This window comes from Lacerta agilis, chromosome 6 (genome assembly GCF_009819535.1).
Source record: "Lacerta agilis isolate rLacAgi1 chromosome 6, rLacAgi1.pri, whole genome shotgun sequence".
Taxonomy (NCBI): Eukaryota; Metazoa; Chordata; class Lepidosauria; order Squamata; family Lacertidae; genus Lacerta; species Lacerta agilis.
The window spans coordinates 75,190,142-75,209,252 of record NC_046317.1 but is presented as its reverse complement, the minus strand read 5'-3'; the positions used below and the strand labels follow the sequence as shown (position 1 = coordinate 75,209,252).

Genomic DNA, 19,111 nt, shown 5'->3' with positions numbered 1-19,111 from the left:
TTCTGTCTTCAGTAGTTCTCTGTTAAGTAATATGTACTTAATATGCCAGTGTGATGTGCCAGAAATGTGCAGACAATGCTTAGGCTTGATGCCCATGTCAGCCATAAGTTTCTTGAGTAGTAAATGAATGTAAAATAAATGGACTCAAATCCCCCTTTTTGTGGGTGATGGTCCAACGATGACAACTGAGCCAAGCAGTATCCATAGTCTGCAAGAATATATGGCAAACTTGGCACAATTTTTATGGGGCAAACTTTTTAAAATAGCTCTGTGATAGACCACATGTGGTCTCAGGTTCAGTCACTGCTATGTGCAGTTAAAAGGAGCATGGGTTGAAGGAAGGACTCTGCCTGCTGCAGATTTGGAGGAGGATCCAAAGCTTTGTGTGAGAAAGGTCCCAGATTTATTCCCTGTCATTGCCATGGGGAAAGACACCCGTTTGTAAACACTAGAGGGTTCCTGTAGACAGCACTATTTACAGGAAATAGTATTTTAGACAGTACTGAGCTTGATTGACCAATGGTCTGGCTTGTCATAACGAAGCCTGCTATGATCCACCATCTGGTTGCTTCATAGGTCCAGTTATCTTCTATAACACACCTCTTATTGGCATATTGTTTGAACTTAATCCTGTGATATTAGAACAAAGTAAAATGAACCATTCCATCAGGGCTGGGCCAAGACATTTTGGCACCTCAGGCAGACCCCAAAATGGGGCCCTCCTCCACACCAGGGAATAAGGAGTGAGGGAAGATCTACATCGGGAACAAGGGAGGGAATAAAGACCAACATTGGGATCTGCTGCCCCTGTGGATTCTGCCGCCTGAGGTGATCGTCTCACTTTGCCTCAAGGGTGGGCCGGCTAGTTGTGCTTCTGTGCTCTGGCAATATTCATCCAGACTGGCACCTTCTGTGAAAATTGATGGGCTTGTTTTCAAGCCTGCAAAGCTGCCAGTCTAACATGGAGGCAAAAGAATTTATTGCTGCTTATCTCCCAGCATTCCTGCATTTTGTTTGTGATTTAAGTATAATGCAGGCACCCTGAGAAGACAAGGTTAAGATTACATGTAGGCCCTGCATCAGCCTGTTTGTGATTATGGTGATTACTATTACTGCTGATTGGTGGTTTGCTCGGGGAAGATATAATCTCTCTCAAGTGCTACTACATACACTTGGAGAGGTTTGCCATCAGTGTTGCAGCTTGCTCAAATTGATGGCTTGCTTTATTTTTAACTTCAAGTCAGCAAGCTGGGATTGAAATTGTAATTATGAAGAGGCTCAATGAATTTTAAAATGCATTCCGCTAGTCAAGCCTAACCTTATGCTTTGTCACAAGTGCATTCCAAAAATAGTTGTGGCTTGACCTGCTTTTCTAAAACAAACAAGGAGGTATCTGGGTCATCATAATACGTCTCGGTTTCCCCTCTCTATTTCCCATAGACAGACAGTATTTGAAGGAATGCAACTTGGGAGGAAGATGTGTTAACACAAAATTCCATAAAATTCGGGGCCACAGATGGGGTGGCTTAAACCCTTTACTTCTACTGTGGGTATTGCCTTAACTGCTCATGGTTTGCTGAGAGCAAAACAAATCATGATGCCTAGTTTTGATGTAAAGCTAAGCCCAGGTATTGTTTTGTTTTCTCCTGATGCAAGCCAGGAGGAGTGGGGAAGAGCAAAGCAGCTGCTCATGCCCAGTAAACAATGGTTTATGACTTAATGTAACTTGCAAATATGGCCAAACTATATGTAAAGAATTGTGACTCATTGCAGTTTCATAATTTGATTTCAGATCATTCATGTTGCCTTTTTAAAAAAGCAATTGCAGTCGCTGTCTCAATAGGACCCCAATAGTTTCATGTTTGTTTTTATTTATTTTTATTACCCACCCCAATTCTCTTCAGCTGAAAGGGAGCAGCTTGCACAAAAAGCCAATATAACTTCTATACATTCACCAAACTTTTCACTGCCCTTGTTTCTTTATACAAGATTATTGTGTAATACCATACTGTTTTGTTCAATCCAAAATGTTATGCTTCTGTTTCGTTTCAGATTTACAATGCATTGGTTGAAACAGGCGAACTGGATAACACATATGTAATATATACGGCAGACCACGGCTATCATATAGGGCAATTTGGGCTGGTGAAAGGAAAATCCATGCCGTATGAATTTGACATCAGAGTCCCCTTCTACATCCGCGGTCCAAATGTGGAGGCTGGATCCTTGTAAGTTCATGGGGCTTTGTGGCATTGGAGTAATTACCGTATTCTCCGGCGTATAAGACGACTGGGCGTATAAGACAACCCCCAACTTTTCCGGTTAAAATATAGAGTTTGAGATATACTTGACTGCAGATTCTCCACCTGGCGTATAAGACGACCCCCGACTTTTAAGAAGATTTTCCTTGATTGCCGGTAATAAGTAGTCTTATACGCCAGAATATACAGTAAGAGAATCCTGCTCTGGTTGGTTCTGTATGGCCTTTTCTAAGGTGCTCTGGAGTTGGCTTAGTTTCAACAGTAAATCTCATCAATCTTTTTTCTCCTTGCCACCCTCTGCACATCTGTTTACAGATAATTTTAAATGCAAAGTCTTAAATGTCTTTTTCTTAACAATAAGGAAGAAAGCCAAAAATAAAACTAGGGAAGAGACAGGGATCATCTTTCTGCAAAACATTTACGGAGCAAAGTATGTTTCTCCAAGGTTTTGCTCATCTCTTTGGGGGAAAGGACTTGATTTCTCATAACCAGCTGTGATCCTCTTTCCATGAAACTTTATTTTAGTGCAGGATGAAGAGCAAATTTTCAGGATCAATTTTTATTCCTGCATACAATTATGTGCTGTTAAAGTGTGATATCTAACATTGCCCAAGCAGTCTTCAATCATGCAGTGAGGCCTTCCTCTGCAGCCCCCCTGCTCCAAATTCAGAGCAGCTTTTGGGTGGAGGGGACAAGAGAGAGGAAAGGAAGGGGAAGTCCTGTTGTAGGAGTGGAAGTCTGTTCTGCTCATGGATGCGTAGCACCCAAAGTATTTCCATTTCAATGGAATTATCTGTATCAAGGGTAAAGGTAAAGGTAAAGGTAAAGGGACCCCGACCGTTGGGTCCAGTCGCGGACGACTCAGGGGTTATGGCGCTCATCTCGCTTTACTGGCCAAGGGAGCCGGCATACAGCTTCCGGGTCATGTGGCCAGCATGACTAAGCCGCTTCTGGCGAACCAGAGCAGCACACGGAAACACCGTTTCCTTTCCCGCCAGAGCGGTACCTATTTATCTACTTGCACTTGACGTGCTTTCAAACTGCTAGGTTGGCAGGAGCTGAACCGCTGACTAGACAGCCCACATACATGCTACCTCTTGCACTGAGAAAGGGGGAATTCAGACTCGTGTGAGATTCTGTATGATTTTCTGAAGAAATGTGAAGTCATTTGCTTGTGTTGAAGTTTGACGGTGCAGTCTGAGGCTTCCAAATAATATTGTGTAATGTTCACACCCTAAGTGCATAGCTGTCATTAGAAGTTAATTAAACAATACAATGGAATCACTGTTAAGGAAATGAATGCAATATTTTCTATATGTTCCTCTTCCCTTGCAAAAAAAGAAAAGGGGAAAAAACAAAAAAGATGACTCATCTCCTTGGTTTACCCTTTGTCAGTGACAGACAAGAGTACAGAGTGTGACTGTTAATTAAAATTGTAACTTTGATCAGCTAAGAAATTATGTAAATATACCTTCTAAGTAATTATTTTAATAGCAAATATTTGCACCAAAGCAATTGTTTTGGACACAGTGCCACAATATGTGTGCTTTAATGTATACCAGTATGTTTATATTAGCATAATTAGTTCTTGTACTTTTCCACCCATAATACTTTCCTCCTTTTAATATAGAAAAAGTAATGCAAGCCAACAACAATTTTGAGAACATAGCAAAGCAACAACAATCCCATTTTAAAATAATAAAAAAGAATATTCACTGGGTTTTGAATTTAAATGAATCTCAACAGTCGAAGCAGAAAAAAGGGAAGAATTCTTTCATTCTGGGAAAAAAAAACCACTGGTATTTCCAGTGCAGCAGGACAGCTAAAAGAAAACCCTACATGGGCAACCTGAAGAATCAGGTGATGTTATAAACTCTGTACTATAAGGAGATGGTCTGCAATGATATATTTCAACGATTATATGATTATTGCAGTGAGAACTGAGATTTCCCTACCTATATCAGGGGCAAATTTTGCTCTTTCAAATTTCAACAACGCCCTCTGCACCCTGCACCTCTCGCCTTGCATTTTGCTCAACTCACTATGCCATAGTTGCGACACCCTGTAGCGCCCCCTGGGCTTGGCACCCAGTGTGGCAGAACCAGTTGCGCTGCCATAAATCAGCCGCTGCCTGTAGGCTTCCCAGGACAATTTTGTCATCTTTTGCAAAGCACACAGTAGGTTAGAAGGATGTGCATATATATATATATCCAAGCAGCTCTTGTCTCTCACAACTCACCCTACCCTGTGGTTTCACACCCTTCCCTGTCTACAGTGAGCTATGCACAGGAACATAGGAAACTGCCTTATATCAAGTCAGATCATTGGTTCACCTGTTTCTGTATGGTTGACACCGAGTGGCAGTGGTTGACCAGGGTTTCGGGCCAAAGTCTTTCCTAGCCCTACCTAGAGACATCGGGGACGGATAACTGGGTCCTTTTGTACACAAAGCAGGTGCTCTTCCACTGAGCTGCAGCCCCTCCTGGCTAGAGTTGCACCCACTTTTGTGGTCGCTCAGTTTCTTGTAATTCTTCCATTTCAGTTTAATGCTCAAGCACCATGCAAAAACACAGGGAGTTGCCATCTTGGCATGCCCCTAACCAGTGCTTTTTTTAGGGGTACTCTCATTTTCCTACCCATATTGAAGTACTGCCCCTCAATGAGGCTAAACTTAGATTCACAAAATATTATGTGTACCCCTGCACACACACCCTGAAAAAAGCACTGCCCCTAGCCGTGAAAGCAACCTGTTTCTTTGTAGCTTCTTTTTAGATCCTAAAACACCCTATCATTTTAAATCACCAGCAAATTATGCTGTGCAGGAGCTGCCTCTTTCAGGGCCTTCTGAGTGTCAAAAACCGATTTCTAAAGACTCAGTAAGTCAGAGCTCATCCCCGTAGAGAAACTGGTTCATGCACACTCCAAAAGGTGATGTATGAACTGTAAAATTGATGCAAACATGGCATTTCTGTTTCCATAAGGAGGGAAACGCCCACTTCAGTATTAGCTTTGCTAATGTGAGCTGCACCTTCTATTTTTCATATAAACTAATCATTGGCTGTCCCCGCTTATCAACCCTGATTTAATAGCAGTTGCTGTAGTGAGGTCTCATTACCATAGGTTCATTACTTTTACCCTGATGCGCTACACTGCATTAACTAGTAATTAAAATTAAGCTGCACTTGTCAAGCAGATGAACAAATGTATTATCTTCAGTTCTTGTCATTGTTTGTTTGCTTTCAAATCCAGTAATTCACAAGTGGTCTCATTCATTGCTGCAAATTAGAATGCTGCTGCCTTGCTGTGCTGTGTTTCTGAGTTGGAAATCTGCGCAGAAGCAGAGAACTATCCATATGGCTCCGTCTTTGAACTGTAATTTCTCCTTGTAAATTTATGGCAAGTGTGTTCTTGTCCTCAAAGAACCATTTAATTTTTGTTTGTTTTTTTGTTTTTAAGGCTTAGTTTCTTCATTTGTTCTTCTGCTTATATTGTTTTTTGTAAGTACCTTAATTGGAGCTAGCATCAGTTATTGATTTAAGGACTGGGCTATGAATCAGGCCCTGGTTTTGAACTTTGATTCTGCCGTGAACTCAAGTAGGTGGCCCTGAAACAAGGCACCCATGTTCTTTCAACCCCAATCCCTCTGCCTCCCCCTATTTGCAGTATGGCTATGATAATACAGTACTGAGCTACCCTACAGGATGGATTTGAGGAATACAGGTGAAGCTCGAAAAATTAGAATATCGTGGAAAAGTCCATTTATGTAAGCAATTGTCTTCATTAGCTACTGGAGTTTAATATATGAGGTAGACATACCTAGATTTAGTGGAGAAAAGAAATAACAAATTAGAATTAAAATCATATGAAAATTTAAAAAACACAGTAAATGACTGGTTCACATACTACCAACTTTTTGAGAGATACAAAGCCGATAGTAAAATAGGGTTTGAGAAAGAATCATCTAAATTTCAATCAGAAGTGGTAAACTCTAAAACAAAAACCCTCTGAAAAGCGTATAGGATATTGTTGGATTGGACTGTTATGGAAGAACAAATTAAATCTACAATGACACATTGGGCACAGGACATAGGTCACAACATAATGTTAACAAGAAGGGAAAACCTATGGAGAGTGAATTGGAGTTTCACCACTTGTAACTCGATTAAAGAAAATATGATAAAAATGTTCTATAGGTGGGCACATCACCCCTCACAAACTTTCAAAAATGTATAGGAATGCAAGCAATACCTGCTGGAGATACGAAGAAGTGGGAAGTTGGTACCATGTTTGGTGGGAATGTAGTATGATAGAGTCATTCTGGAATGAGACACACTCTTCACTGCCTTCTCAATACACCAGCAAGTGGGGAAGGAGGGCTTGAAGTTGCCCCTTAAAGCAAACCATGATGCTGTTTATGGCAGGGTTAAGAACTGACACTGCTTCAGATCCCCAACCGGCAAAAGTGCTTGATTAACAAGCAGGCATGTCAGCCTACATTCTAGATCCAATGCCATGTGTCCAAAGTACAACCAAGGCACTGTATAGCTAAACTCACATAGGTTGCATATATCTCAGGCCAGAGCTGATGGACAAGCATCCAGAAGTTCTGAGCTCCTAGGGAAGCGCACACAGAGAGGGGTAGCAATGCAGAGACAAAGCTAAATTTTCAAGGGAGTATGAGGCACTTGGCTTTGGAGTGACACTACAGGGACACGGCATGTTCTCTCAGATGTCATGACAGAAATTGATTCGGAAGCAAATGTGTGAACCAGGCTGGTAGCAAGTTCTAAGGCATATAGTCTGCAGGGCCTAATTGGGGCTTGGAATGCTTAGTTCTGGAATTGGGCTGCAGTACCATTGCTCAGGGATGCAGGTGGCGCTGTGGTCTAAACACAGAGCCTAGGGCTTGCCAATCAGAAGCTCGGCAGTTCGAATCCCCGCGATGGGGTGAGCTCCCGTTGTTCAGTCCCAGCCCCTGCCCACCTAGCAGCTCGAAAGCACGTCAAAGTGCAAGTAGATAAATAGGTACCGCTCCGGCAGGAAGGTAAACGGCGTTTCCGTGCACTGCTCTGGTTCGCCAGAAGCAGCTTAGTCATTCTGGTCACATGACCCGGAAGCTGTCTGCGGACAAACGCCGGCTCCCTCGGCCTATAGAGCGAGATGAGCGTGCAACCCCAGAGTCGTCCGTGACTGGACCTAACAGTCAGGGGTACCTTTACCTTTTACCATTGTTCAGAAGGTAATGTTAAGGAGAGTTTATAAGTGCATGTGCAGAATGCCATGATGAAGTAAGCATACGACTGGAATATCCACTTAAGTCCCCACCCTTAATGACAAGGAGATAAAGTGTGGATCTCACAGGTTTGGGAAAACTGATGAGGAAGCTATGGCCTTATCTGAGTGTTAAGGAATGCTCAAACTTAGTGATTTGTTAAGAACTGAATAAGCACAACCACCAAGCCCACCTTGCAGATGTTTGGTGCTAGAAGGGAAATTTTCCAGGGTGTGACTCTTCTATTCATTTGCACCCTAGGGGGATTTCCTTTTAAAATTTATGCAAATCTGATTTCCTGGATACTGAGTATTAAGCATTATTGCAAAATGAGCTTCCTTTACTATTAGTTCGGTTGTTGTTTTCACCTTTGCTTGCCTGATGTCTGTTACCATCCCCTTGCTACCATCTACCCTTCAGCTGTCTTCTAAATCTATCCCCAGTGGGTAGTGGGATGCGCCATTTCTTTGAATAAAGATGGGGAACCTTTGACCCTCCAGATTTTGTTGGACTGCAGCTCCCATAATCCCTCACCATTGGTCATGCTGGTTGTAGCTGATGGGAGCTGGCCTCCCAGCCACATCTGGACAGCCAAAGACTCCCTGTTCCAAGGGATGGTACCATAGCTCAGTGGTGAGATACATGTTTTGTTTGCATGCATGAGCTCTCGGGTTCAATCTTTGGCGTCTCCAGTTGAAAGGATCAGGTGGTAGGTGATGGGAATGGCTTCTCTCTCTGCCTCTCCCTGAGACCCTGGAGAGCCGCAAGCAGTGAGAACACACAATATTGCACTAGCGTAGAAGGACCAGAGGTGTAGTATAGTACAGTATCTGCTATTACTTACACAACCCCATTTCAGTGAGTGCCAATATTACCCTTTACAGTGGGTTATCCAGTGCTAGTCCTACTCAGAGGAGACCCATTGAAATTAATAAAACCAAGTTATCAGTGTCCATTAACTTAGAACAACCCACTGTTTCCTAAAACTGCCAGAGCAAGATTCCCTCTTCAGTAAAACCTGAACTACAAGACAAGGATTGATTCTCAAAATGGTGGAGAAGTTTAGGTCACAAGCTTTTTCACTTCCTTCTTTTTCATAGAATTGTAGAGTTGGAAGGGACCCCAAGGGGTCATCCCATCTAACCCCCTGCAGCGCAGGAATCACAGCTAAGGAATCCTTGACTGATGGCCATCCAAACTCTGCTTAAAAACCTCCAGTGAGGGAGAGTCCACCACTTTCTGAGGTAGTCTCCCCTGACCTTTCTTTAGCTTGTAAATGGCTTCTCATATTCAGCTTCAACGTGTAATTGTGCTTTATTTCCAACTATTTGAGGTTAACCCATGGGTGCCTTTCAGGTATTCTGTGTCTTCTGTGGTCTTACGTTGGGGTTACCGTTGCAGATGTTTGATAAAGGTTTTGTGAATATGTTTCTTTTCAGGAATCCTCACATTGTATTGAACATCGATCTTGCTCCTACAATTCTAGACATTGCTGGCCTGGACATTCCACCTGACATGGATGGGAAATCCATTCTAAAGCTGCTGGATTCTGAAAGACCGGTCAATAGGTAAAGATGGGGAATGCATTCAACAGAGCCCAACATTTCCTGCACATCGCCAAGCACTTTAAGCAATTGTGATTAAACAATATGTCTGCAACAGGCCTGTGAGTCAGTGGTACTTTTCTATCCCATTCTGTGGAACTTATACAGGCCTTGCCGTAGTGAACAAAAAAATGTTGCCATATCATCTCATAGCTGAGGCTGAAAAATGCATGTTTGCCATTTGCTTTCTAATCACACATCTTCAAGGGAGAAGCCAAAGCCTGTTAGGGCCCCGAGATCTAGTTCAGCTTTCAAATTAAGGTGTTTTTTTTTTCCAGGTTCCATTTGAAAAAGAAGATGAAGGTCTGGAGGGACTCCTTCTTGGTGGAAAGAGGGTAAGTGATAGGTGGTGACTGTGTTTTGTTCTGGAGAGTTCTGACCTCCTAAATCAGGCTTCCTAAACTTCGGCTCTCCAGATGTTTTGAGAGTACAATTCCCACCATCCCTGACCACTGCTCCTGCTAGCTAGGGATCATGGGAGTTGTAGGCCAAAAACATCTGGAGGGCCCAGGTTGAGGAAGCCTGTCCTAAAGGAATCATTGCAGCAAAAGAAGAGTTGTACCTATACAACTTTCCTTGGCAAGATCATTAATTAGTCTTTTTCATGCTGCATTTGTGAAATTACTTAATTCATCAAAAAGGCAAAGTCATATTAGTAGTTTCAATGTTTTGTTGTTGGCATTTTTCATTTTCATTGGAACTGCTGTAAAAATCTATGAGAGACACATGAAATAGGCAGTCTACTTTCCTACTTAACGTAAATGCATTTTTTAAAAAAATATTTCTTGCCTATATATCCTGCCTTTTTTCCAAGGAGCTTAAGGCAGAGAACATGATGTCCCAACTATCCGTTTTAATCTTGCAAATACCTTGTGTGATTGGTAAAGCTTCAGAGATTGGATTGTATCCTATACTGTCTCATGGACAGGGGGGCTGTGGTCCCAGGAACACAATTTTAAGGGGGTGTGAACTAGATTCCCCCCCACAGGCGCCGGCTCCCATGGAGATCCCCATCCTGCCCAGGCACGTCCTGGTGGGCCCAATTCCTGGCTCCCCATCCTTCCCTCCCTGCTGCCAGGGATCTCTGGGCCCTGGAAACCAACCTTGCTGCCATGTCCCTGGACCTTTTTGTTGAATGGCCACGTGGCTAGCGCTCAATCGCTCCTCGCTCGTTATTCCATGCAATATGGTAGAGATGGTGCTCAATCTTCATGAACAAAGATTATGTGAACAACTTCTTGGATGAGGATGCAGCCTTTACAGAGTTGTGCATGTTCTTCCCTTTTCAGGAAACTGTTACACAAGAGAGAGAATGAGAAAATGGATGCTCAAGAAGAAAATTTCCTGCCCAAGTACCAACGGGTGAAAGACCTCTGCCAGCGAGCTGAGTATCAAAGTGCTTGTGAACAGCTTGGGCAGGTGAGCATCTGCACCATGAGTCTAAGGCATAGCAAGGATTTAGGAGGTTCCTTTACTTTGTTATCCATCTTACAACAGATGGACTGAATATTTTACAGCTAGCTTTCCTTTCTGTTACTCTTCCAGCAGTAGCAGAAAATGTATCTGCAGGGAAAGAGGCCAAGATTTCCCCTGGAATCTTAGTCAAATAAGGAGAAACATTTCAGAGCTGAATTGCATCTCTATTTCAGTTCCTTCTCAAATTCAGCTTAGTGGACCTTCATGTTCTTTTCCTTTTTCATATTAATATTAATTTCTTTTTTTTAAAGTCCAGATGTACAGAAAAGGGTCAGTAAATGAAGTTATTGCTGCATGGTTTTGGTACAAACTTTTAATGCAAGTCCCAGGGCACTTTTGTATTCTGTTTCAGTGTCCCAAAAATTGTCCACCTGTTTTCTTTATTTGTTATCCTGTGAAAAGCTGGCTTAGCTTTTTATTTGGGGGCACATTTAGGGCTAATCCACGCTTGCTTTTGTGTCACGTTTCTAGGCGCAGGTCCCAGTACAAGTGGATTGTTTTTGTGTGTGTCCCAACCTGGTGCACTTCATACATTTTGGACTACAACTCCCATCACCCTTGATCATTGGCTATGCTGGTTGGGGCTGATGGGAGTTGTATTCCAAAATATCTGGGGGGGGGGTTCACTAAACCATAGTTGGGCAGTACATTCTTGAGCTGGGAAAAGCCCAAGGAGGACTGGGACTTGCACATTCCTACCTTCCACATTGCCTGGAGAGGACTTTAGACAGCATTTAATAAAACTAAAAGCTTCTGAAGTCCTTTCCATCACAAGGGGATATGTGAAGGGGGAGCACAGAAGCCAGAGTCTTGTGCGTGTGGCCAATGTGACAAGTCTAGTCAAACAAAAGGTTGATATTTTTAACAGTTTATCTACCTTGTGTTTCATGTTCCATTCTGCCCTTAGACCTTCTCTCTGGCATTCTGTTATGAAGTAGAACAAGGCATGGGTGGATCCAGGATTTATTTTAGGGGGGCAGGCTTTATGTTGGGGGGGGCAGAACAGATTTATCTGCAATGCAATTGGTCAGTTAGTTAAGTACTTTATTTTAGGGTTGCCATATTTCAACCAGGACAACCCAAGAGTCATTGAGCTTTTTTTTATTTACTGTATTACAAATGCCATGGAATGAACCTTCGGCCTGCAAAGCAGATCTTTTGCCACTGAGCTATGGTCCTTTTTCACAGATATACAGGCTAACACCTCAACCGACTCCTTATGAATGAACAGTGGTAGCCAATATGGTGCCATCTAGACATTGTGGACTTCAGCTCCCATCATCTCTCACCTTTGACTATACTGGATGGGGCTGATGGAAGATGTAGTGCAACAAGATCTGTAGGGCATGACTTTGGCTACCCGCTGTGATTGTTACAGGCTATTCAAGATTACTTACGGTAAACAGCCTTCCATCCAAGCATTGCATATGTCACCTTGCCTGTTCCCTTTCTTTTTCTTTTAAGGATAATAAAATGTTTATGTGATGTCTGTAGAAAGTGAGTAAAAATAACCTTACTGCTAGCAAAGAGGGAAATGATAAAAAAAACACTGTCATCTATGTATTAGTCGTCAAGGAATGGAAGGATTGTTTTAGGGCTTTTCAGTGTGAATTGATTTGGGCAGTTCAGCATGGGATGGAATTGATCAACAAAGACATCAACAGAACCTGCAGCAATCAAGTTGATTAGAGTCAGGGCTGATTTTCAAATAGTCACCCTCCCCATCATATATCAAGCCACTCTTCTACACCTGTTGCTCTGTCTAGACAAAAAAACAAGTCTCTTTGTGGGGTGCGGAGAATGTGTCTGAAAGATAAAACTGCTCTTACATCTCTGTATAGCTAACCTTTTATGGTGGGTTTTTTATATACTGTAGCACTCGCAAAAAATCAGGTTTTTTTACATTGCTTAGTTTCACAAAGATATGCATGTCTATATGATTTGTGTAGCTATGCATCAGAATGTAGGGAGCTTCCTTTATACGGAATAAGATATTTGGTCTTGGCTAACTTTACCTGCCAGTTCAGTAAACCCATATAGATCAGATGTAGCAGCGCTCCCAATCCATGGGCATCAGACATCTGTAAAGGGCACCCATGCATGAAGCTGTTTCTTGGTTGTGTGGTTCCCAGTTGTACATGCAACACCTACAGCCGGGTCCCAAACACGTGCATAGAGCCCTCCATACAAGGACCCTTTACAGACATCTGGATGAATGCATATCAGCTGGAAGTAGAACTTGGCAGGCCAGATCCACCTGCATTCCATACCCATGGATACTGTACATCTGAGCAGCTGTTGCCTATGCATTTTCCTCCAGGGATTCCCACCACTTTTGTTGTTGTTGTTGTTGTTCAGTCGTTCAGTCATGTCCGACTCTTCGTGACCCCATGGACCAGAGCACGCCAGGCACACCTATCCTTCACTGCCTCTCGCAGTTTGGCCAAACTCATGTTAGTAGCTTCGAGAACACTGTCCAAGCATCTCATCCTCTGCCGGCCCCTTCTCCTTGTGCCCTCCATCTTTCCCAACACCAGGGTCTTTTCCAGAGAGTCTTCTCTTCTCATGAGGTGGCCAAAGTACTGGAGCCTCAACTTCAGGATCTGTCCTTCTAGTGAGCACTCTGGGCTGATTTCTTTAAGAATGGATAGGTTTGATCTTCTTGCAGTCCATGGGACTCTCAGGAGTCTCCTCCAGCACCATAATTCAAAAGCATCAATTCTTCGGCGATCAGCCTTCTTTATGGTCCAACTCTCACTTCCGTACATTACTACTGGGAAAACCATAGCTTTAACTATACGGACCTGTAAATCCAAATGCAGTTGCAGGAGGCTATAATCTAGAGGGGCAGGCCGGTGCTAGGTGGAAAGGCTCTTAAATATTTTTATCCTCCAGCAGTTACTCTAATCATAACCATCATGACTCCATAGCTTTGTCATGTTAAGGAGTAGGTTGGAGGAGGGAAGAAACAGAGTTTCCTGAAAAACAGCTGGTGCTGAGCAGAAAAACCAGCAGAGGAAAAAAAGAGCAGTTCTCTCTCACTTCACCATGCAGGTGTTTTGCTCAGAATTGCAGTCTCCTGTGACTGCAACTCCTACCCATCCCTAGACAAGCAAACCTTGAGGTGTAATGTATATGCAATTGTCTTGTCTAGCTTTATCCTGACTGGCAACAGCGCTCTAAAGCCTTAGGAACAAGATCTTTCTCAGCCCTGCATCCTGAAACAGACACTTCTGTCTGCCTAGTAAGCTTTTAAAAGAGCAAGTTACGGTAACATCTCTCATCTGTACAGCGTTCCCAGAAACTGTAGTGTAGCACCATCATAACAGTTGAGTGAAAACTCTGTTCCAATAATTTTGCAAAGTTTATACAGATTTTGTTCCTGTGGTTTCATCCACTTGGCTGGAAGGCTTTCAGGGTGAATTCATTCTTGTATTGAATTTGGATGATGGTCAGTTTATTGGCCACCTGACGCTTAAGGGGTCTCTAAGCAACCTACACAAGTTTAAGAGCATAAAGCATAGAATAGATTTTTAAAAACACATTATCGTGCAATAAGCCCATAAAACTTATAAAAGAGCAACAAAAGCATATAACCAATAAACAGCAAAGTAATCATAATCTATCAAATGCCTGGGAGATAAGATAGGTTTCTGGTAAAGGGTAAAGGGACCCCTGACTGTTAGGTCCAGTCGTGTCCGACTCTGGGGTTGCGGCGCTCATCTCGCTCTATAGGCCAAGGGAGCCGCCGTTTGTCCGCAGACAGCTTCCGGGTCATGTGGCCAGCTTGACAAAGCCACTTCTGGCGAACCAGAGCAGCGCACGGAAACGCCATTTACCTTCCCGCCGGAGCAGTCCCTATTTATCTACTTGCACTTGATGTGCTTTCGAACTGCTAGGTGGGCAGGAGCTGGGACCGAGCAACGGGACCTCACCCCGTCGCAGGGATTCAAACCACCGACCTTCTGATCGGCAAGCCCTAGACTCTGTGGTTTAACCCACAGTGCCACCTGGGTCCCTAAGATAGGTTTCTACTTGGTGCCAAAGGGATGTTAATGATGGCACCAGGCAGACCTCACAGTCTGAGAAGATCCTCTACCTCATTTCCACCCTCCAACTTTCCCTCAGAGGGAGCATCTGGGGGCAGGGCCTCTGGTGAAGACCAAAGGGTCTGAGTAAGCTCATATTGGGGTCATGGGACTTTCTGGGTCAAAACCAGCACTTTGAACTGAGCTTTATACTTCTTGTCATTTTAATAAACCAGGCAGGCAGGCGCTGCATAGGAAGGATGAGATGACTTGAAGATGTATAACTCCTGTATAAGATCTCAAGAACAGTTTCACTGTGTCAGATGAATAGTTGTTTTAGGTCCATACTCCAGTCTTTGACATCTCTCCGTCTCTGGCATTCTGCAAACTTTTTGAAAGCTTCCATAGCTGTTTTTGAACATCTCTACCTCACTGCTGGTCTACAAACGCTTCTTTGTATGACAGAAACTTCTACATCTTCCATTGTCTGTCAAGCACTAGAGAACACTTTCCAATGAGATGAGAGAAGTACCTGCTGGTGATAAGTGGCAGATAACCAACAGAGTTCCATCCTTGAAAACTTGTGAACTCCACCTGTAAGACTCTTCATTTTAAACAACTAATTAACGATTTGATTTTAAAGTCTGCTATGAGACTGGGGATCACATTTCCAGAGTACACTTATTAACTGTTCCTGATTGTTCCTGTGACTGATTGAAGCTAATATTTGAAGCTGCCCCTTGATATACTTTTGAAAAATCCCTGAAGCTCACCTTGTGCTTCCCTGAAACTTGCTTGCAGCTGCGGATAGATTCAGGCAGCAACTCACTTCTTCCACCACAAAGTGTTTTTTTTTACAAGGTGCTAAGCATATTCTGAGTAGTATAAAGAGAGTGTCTCCTCCTCTCCCCCCCCCCCAGAGGAGAGAGTAGGATCAAAATTGCCCTTGAGGATGAGTGGCTTACACGAAACACTCTGGTTATTTCTTAAGTGATTCCCCACCGCCCCTGTTCCTCAAATAAATTATTCACTGCACTTTGGAGGTTTGTCTTTTGGGTTAGTTTTTCAAAACACTTTCGGGAAGAAGAAGAAAAGAAAGACTTGTGGCAACTTAAAGCCAACAAGTTCATTGTGGCGGAAGCTTATCGGTACTAGAGTCCATTTTGTGAAACACATTAAGTGCTGTCTTCAGCTGCAGGGCTTACATACGTGACAGAGGACATGTCCTTTATCACGTACGTAAGCCTTGCAGCTGAAGACAGCACTTAATGCATTCAAGCACAGAGAAGGAGAATTGTAAATCTGAGGCGCAAGAGGTAAAATATGTGACATTTTTATGCTGGATAGCATACAACTCCATGCCTTTGCTATGTTAAGAAGATAAGAAGAGGTACTGGATCAGACCAAAGGCCCATCTGGACCAGCGGCCTGTTGCATGCCAAAGTGGCATGAAACTGCCCCCCCACACCTGAGATCAAAGGACCACAATGACAACATTCTTTTGCACTGAATTTGTCCCCAACTTTATTGATTACAGGTGTAAGGGGATGTGGCTTAGCCATTGGCCATATCCTATATCAGGGGTAGGCAACCTAAGGCCCGTGGGCCAGATGTGGCCCAATCGCCTTCTCAGTCCGGCCCACGGATGGTCCGGGAATCAGCGTGTTTTTACATGAGTAGAATATGTGCTTTTATTTAAAATGCATCTCTGGGTTATTTGTGGGGCATAGGAATTAGTTCTTTTTTCTTTCCCCCCCCCAAAATATAGTCTGGCCCACCACATGGTCTGAGGGACGGTGGACCAGCCCATGGCTGAAAAAGGTTGCTATATCAACCAGCCCGCTTGCTAGATGTTTACTAGGGGTTGATCCAGAGTTGGGGAAGCCCTATGACGTACATCAAGTTAGGTGCCTCCTTGCCTGCATTGAGTGCTATGGCCTTAGCCCCTGCCTGGGCCTCTGGACAGAAGCACTTCTTCCTGGATCCCTTTAATGGGATACCCCGTTTCCCTAGAGGGGCAGGCAGAAACTTGCAACCTCTCCTCCTACCGTGACTAAAGGCTTTACCCAATGCCTAACCCACCAAAGTTGTGACGATTGCTATGAGGAAGGCAAAACCTTCAGATGAGGCCAATTAAGCAGATTGAAAAATTCTCCCAGGGCCCTGAATATGGTGGCCGAGATCATCCACACCAAGCAACTACCCCCAGAATGGGTAGGCACAAGCTGAACCCAAGGGGGGGGGGGACAGAAAATAACCGTGGTGGCAGCAAATGGGCAAGCTGCACTTTTTATTTCTGAGGAGCGGACCAGAGCAAAGTCCTCCTTTGAACCCAGTCCATGTGGTGTTCCATGTGTTTCAATTTAGGCTGGCTATACTGATTAACAGCACAATCCCATGCATCTATGCTCACAAAGAAGCCCTACTGAATTCAGTGGGACTTACTTCTGGATAAATGTGTTTAGGATTGTATTCTTTGTTTCTGTGCCTTTTTTATTGATGTAACAGTGTTCTAAGATTAAGACTGTGTGTCCAGTTACCGAAACAAGCAAACTGCATCCAGTAATAGAAAAATCCTTCCAGGAAGGTCACAGCTATTTATCCCTGATTGGAGCCCCAAGTAATGAGTTTGAGTTAACATCTGTAATTGCTGTAGTTGCAGGAAAGCTGTGAAGGGCAGCGATGCAAAGCCATTTGGTGTGGAGGCAGGGGATTTGGAAGGAGGTCAAGGCTTCTCAACAGAAATACAAAATCTAGTGTGTGTCTGGCAATGGGGTCTATGCGAATGTTAAAGGAGCAGGACTCGCTAAGGAAATTAGGTGACGTGATGGCATGCGAGCTTATTGGAAAAGGAGCATTTCTTTGAAATTGGAAGTTCATGCAAACTTTAGCTAAACATGGACATCCACACTTAAATGGAAGGTATGAATTGCAACATTAAATCACAAAACTAGTATCTTCCTACGCAAGACAGTTTTCAGATATTTGTAGAAATGTTTTAGCAAAATATGCATAATATTCTTCAGACATGTAAACAAGGATCGCTTAAGTCAAGCCTAACTGTTCATACTGTCAAAATCAAATTTTGGTCCTCTTGAAGTTCTCTTTTGTCATAGTATTGTGCCCAGTGCCACATTCTTTCCAGAAAGAAAACAAATTAATACCATATGCCGTTGAAGTCTGAAACAGTATTGGTTTTTAAAAGAATAGTTAAAATAGCATGCAAACTCTGGCTAAATACGTTTGCCTAGTAGCTAGCTGTTGCTTCCTCCCATTTTGGGGCAAATTCTGGCCGCCGTTACTAGAATAAAGACTGAGTGCTATTTGGGATTTAGACCACATGACTTCCATATACTCATCAGTGTAAGTCAGTGATGTGAGAGGTGACATTAATAACACTTTCTCAGAAATAGTTTTATTGGTGGGTGTTGGCAACAGTTGCAATTTCCTGTAGTTCGCTGGACTCTCTTCAGCTATTAATCTTATCATGCTGCATCTGAGTTGCTTTAATGAATGTGTTATTGGAATGAAGTGGAGGAGTTACATGCACTTACAGGGGAACATAGTTGCTTACAGCTTATAACAGTGAGGCATTACTACAAAGGGCCAGATTCCCTTTTAATTGCATTTAAATAAAACTTACTTGCATTAAGAATTTAGCAGAGCTGAGCAAAGGAATTGTTTTAATCAGTGGAACAAACTGACTGACATATCCCATTGTATTATCTGCAGCCGCCAAGACCCGATTGACTGCTTCCTTCTTAAGTTATGCCCTCAGGTCTGCCGAAGGTGTCAGAGTGTGAATATAGGGCCTGTTTGATGTCACTAGATGACCAAAGTAATATACTAGTTTTGTGATTTTCCCTCTACTATATAGGAATTCTTCATGCATGACACTGCAAAAATGACTGAGACCTTTGACTTGCATACTTTATAGGGTAATATAGTAGGAATTTACTGGGGCTCTCAGGCAGGTGACAAAACTCAGGCGCAGTGTGTAAAATACTTTAAGAAGGGCCATAGCTATTTTGCATATATTAATTGGCACTTTGGGGAGAGGCACGTGACACATGTTGAGTGCTGCACTATTCCTATTCAGAAATTGATACCATCACACTAGGGGTCATTTGAAAAATCTCTATGATTGCAGAAACGATTTATACTTTCTTCCTTGATTCTGGTCTATTTTTCAAAGATATTTGCAGCTTATGAGTGCTAACTACTTTCTCACTAAAGTGGAGTGCCTAAAGATTCAAACTAAGGCAGAGACAAAACATTGTTGTAGGGGCATGGAGGGAGGGTATAGAATCATAGAATCATATAGTTGGAAGAGACCACAAGGGCCATCCAGTCCAACCCCCTGCCAAGCAGGAAACACCATCAAAGCATTCCTGACAGATGGCTGTCAAGCCTCTGCTTAAAGACCTCCAAAGAAGGAGACTCCACCACACTCCTTGGCAGCAAATTCCA

General features: G+C 43.1%; 1 protein-coding gene across 3 annotated transcripts in view; it reads left to right on the top strand.

The window, feature by feature from the left end:
• Positions 1 to 19,111, top strand: part of SULF2 (sulfatase 2) — a 193,265-nt gene that overhangs the window by 143,670 nt on the left and 30,484 nt on the right. For all 3 annotated transcript variants that reach the window (XM_033153510.1, XM_033153511.1, XM_033153509.1), the window contains exons 7-10: positions 2,053 to 2,228; positions 8,973 to 9,101; positions 9,416 to 9,472; positions 10,427 to 10,556. In XM_033153510.1, coding sequence (XP_033009401.1) covers positions 2,053 to 2,228; positions 8,973 to 9,101; positions 9,416 to 9,472; positions 10,427 to 10,556 — 492 coding nt within the window. The remainder of the gene's footprint in view (positions 1 to 2,052; positions 2,229 to 8,972; positions 9,102 to 9,415; positions 9,473 to 10,426; positions 10,557 to 19,111) is intronic.